The sequence below is a fragment of the Carlito syrichta genome, unplaced genomic scaffold (assembly GCF_000164805.1).
Source record: "Carlito syrichta isolate Samal-C Ts95f unplaced genomic scaffold, Tarsius_syrichta-2.0.1 Scaffold89856, whole genome shotgun sequence".
Taxonomy (NCBI): domain Eukaryota; kingdom Metazoa; phylum Chordata; class Mammalia; order Primates; family Tarsiidae; genus Carlito; species Carlito syrichta.
Window position 1 is genome coordinate 68,192 of NW_007033952.1, and position 2,500 is coordinate 70,691.

Below are 2,500 nucleotides of genomic sequence, written 5' to 3' on the forward strand. Positions count from 1 at the left end.
GGCCCGGGGGGGGGGTCAATTTGCCGTGTCACGTGGACGCCCAGCCTCCAGGGCCACCCTTCCTTTTATCCAGTAGCTCACATCACAGAACACCCAAGCAAGGCACACACTCGACTCTGCAGTGAATATGAATCTGCGTGATGACGTGTGACAAAAACAGACACTTACTGCCGTAGGGAGAGTTAGCGGAGGAGCCATTAAGAAATCCAGGCGAGCCAGGGACCCCTAGATTGGCCATGGCGCCACTTCCATATCCATTCATGCTAGTGCTGACTGTGTTGTAATTGGACTGCTGGGGAGTACTGCTGGGGACATATCCTCGCGGGGACACGCTGCTTGTATTGCGACTGTAGCCGACTGTTGAAATCCCCCCCCCCGGCCAAAAATAACGTTATTATCAGCGACAGACACTTGGGGGGGATTCCCCGAGAGCCTACATCACATAGCCAACATTGCAAATTGACCCTGAGCCTTCCACTAGCCAGCTCAGGTGGCCAGATCACGCCAACCCTGCCGCCACCACCTGGCTGGCCAGCCCGCGCCGTCTCCGCTGGCCTCGACGGCTGGCCCGAGCGTGTGGCGATCTCTCTGCCCACGGCTGTCATGTTTCTCTTTAGAGGCCATGACCAACAGCTCGAATTCCTGCTCTGTCCCCCCACACACTGCGAACATTCGGCCTCTGCAGACCTGCACATGCCATGACTGACAAGGAGAGCTCGTCGGTGGCCATCACTCCCCCGAAAGGCTGTCTGGGGGTCTTCATTTTTGCGGCTGCTATTTCTACGTGCGGGGGCGGGGGGGGACCCCCAGCTCCGTGCCTGCCGTGGGAGTGTGGACGGGTGGAACACAAGCGGCCGTCGGGTTGAGGTGTTGGCCAAGACGGCCGTCCGCGTGGTTTTCAAAGAGGACGATTAAAATGGACCCCGATGACGAGGTCCAGAGGCCTCGGTGGACCCAGGACATCGTGCCACGGGGTGAGGTGCCGGGTGGGGACATGGGAGTTTCTCTCCACGGGCTCATTCCAAACTCAGAGCCCAGATCCCAGCCGTGCACCACAGCCAAGCAGGCACCCCTGGGCTCCCCACACCACCACTATCTAGGGCTTAGCCCAGCCTTTCAAGGAAAGCAAAGTCACTTGCGGATACGTTGGGGGAAACGTCTAGCAAATACCAGCGAACCGCATGGCAGCCAGGGTAGCGGCTGCTTTCGGTCATCAGGCCCCCGGGTGCTCTCTGCCCAGCACTGGCCAGGAGGGTCTGCGGGCTAGGTCTTCCCCGAGGAAAGGAACGGAGAGGAGCGCTCCTGACATCCCCCGGCCGGCTCCTGACTCGTTCTACTGCAGCTAAGGCCTCAACCAACCCATGGAGGGCGTCGGGAAAGGGGTCCGTCCGCCGGGCGCGGCAGCCTACCTTGGTCGTTGGCTTGTGACGTCTCCGACACATTGACGGCTAGCTGGCTGCTGAAGGAGTTGACGCCCATCATGCCCGTGTGCGCGGGGGTGTTGCCCAGGGTGGGTATCTGGTTGTGATTGCGGGGGACGCTGTACAATGCCTCGGCGATGTCCGCCGCTCGTTTCAGGATGATTTCCTGCGGCGGGAACGAGGGGACGCCTGTCACCCCAAGCCGGCCCAGCCGGCCGCACTCCCTAGGCGCCGCCCCACTCGCCTCCCTGGGTGGCATGCCACTGTCCCTGGGCCCAGACGGTGACCAAATGGGAAAAGGACCGCCCCGAGCAAAGGAATTGACTGATGCTTCCGAGGGGTGCAGTATCTGCATCTGCTCCGTTCTTAGGACCCTAACCCAGAAAAGCCCCTGAGCTACGCGTGGGGACCAGGGTTCAGAGTCTGAGAACCAGGACCACCTCTGGAGGGAGGGCCCCTGGGAGCCCCCAGGCCAAGCGAGGACAGCGGTGGGGCGCCCATCGGGCTCTCTCTGGGCCCTGGCAGCACCATCCCAGCCCGCCCACCCCCGAACACTGCAGACGGATCTCAAGGTGGTGCTCTTTGCTCTAACACACTCTTCTGCTTTTGGGTCCCGATACGACTCATTTGAACGTGAAGCTGTTCTCCCATCAGATTCTCGTGGAATCGTTGCAAACGCGTCCAAGCGTGCCCAGGAAGCCCGCACTGGGGCCAAGCTGGTCAGTCGCCTGAGGGCGCTGGTCCCCCAGGGAAGGGCAGCCAGGGGGGCGGCGACCTCGCCTACCTGGTTGTTGTGAGGCATTCCGTATAAGGCTTCCACAAGGTCCGCCGCCCTCTTCAGTAACACTTCCTGCAGGAAGAGCAGAGGGGGTGATTTCACAGGAGGAACCGTTGGGAGAGCGCCGCTCTTCCCTCATGGTCACATCTGCCAGCGCCAGAGACCCACCGACTGCCCTGGCCCTCCTGTCCTGTCCCCGCCACCACCGCACGCGTCGGCCCAGGAAGGCCCAGACAGAAGGCGTGCTTGTGCTGACAACGTTGTTTGCGGTTTTCAAAGTTCACCAGGAGTCAGAAAAAAA

At 61.4% G+C, this 2,500-nt stretch overlaps 1 protein-coding gene across 1 annotated transcript in view; it reads right to left on the reverse strand.

The window, feature by feature from the left end:
• Positions 1 to 2,500, reverse strand: part of LOC103260862 (transcription factor COE3) — a 119,095-nt gene that overhangs the window by 2,701 nt on the left and 113,894 nt on the right. The window contains exons 7-9 of the mRNA XM_021712476.1: positions 2,206 to 2,271; positions 1,410 to 1,587; positions 169 to 357 (exon numbers count right to left, since the gene is read on the reverse strand). Coding sequence (XP_021568151.1) covers positions 169 to 357; positions 1,410 to 1,587; positions 2,206 to 2,271 — 433 coding nt within the window. The remainder of the gene's footprint in view (positions 1 to 168; positions 358 to 1,409; positions 1,588 to 2,205; positions 2,272 to 2,500) is intronic.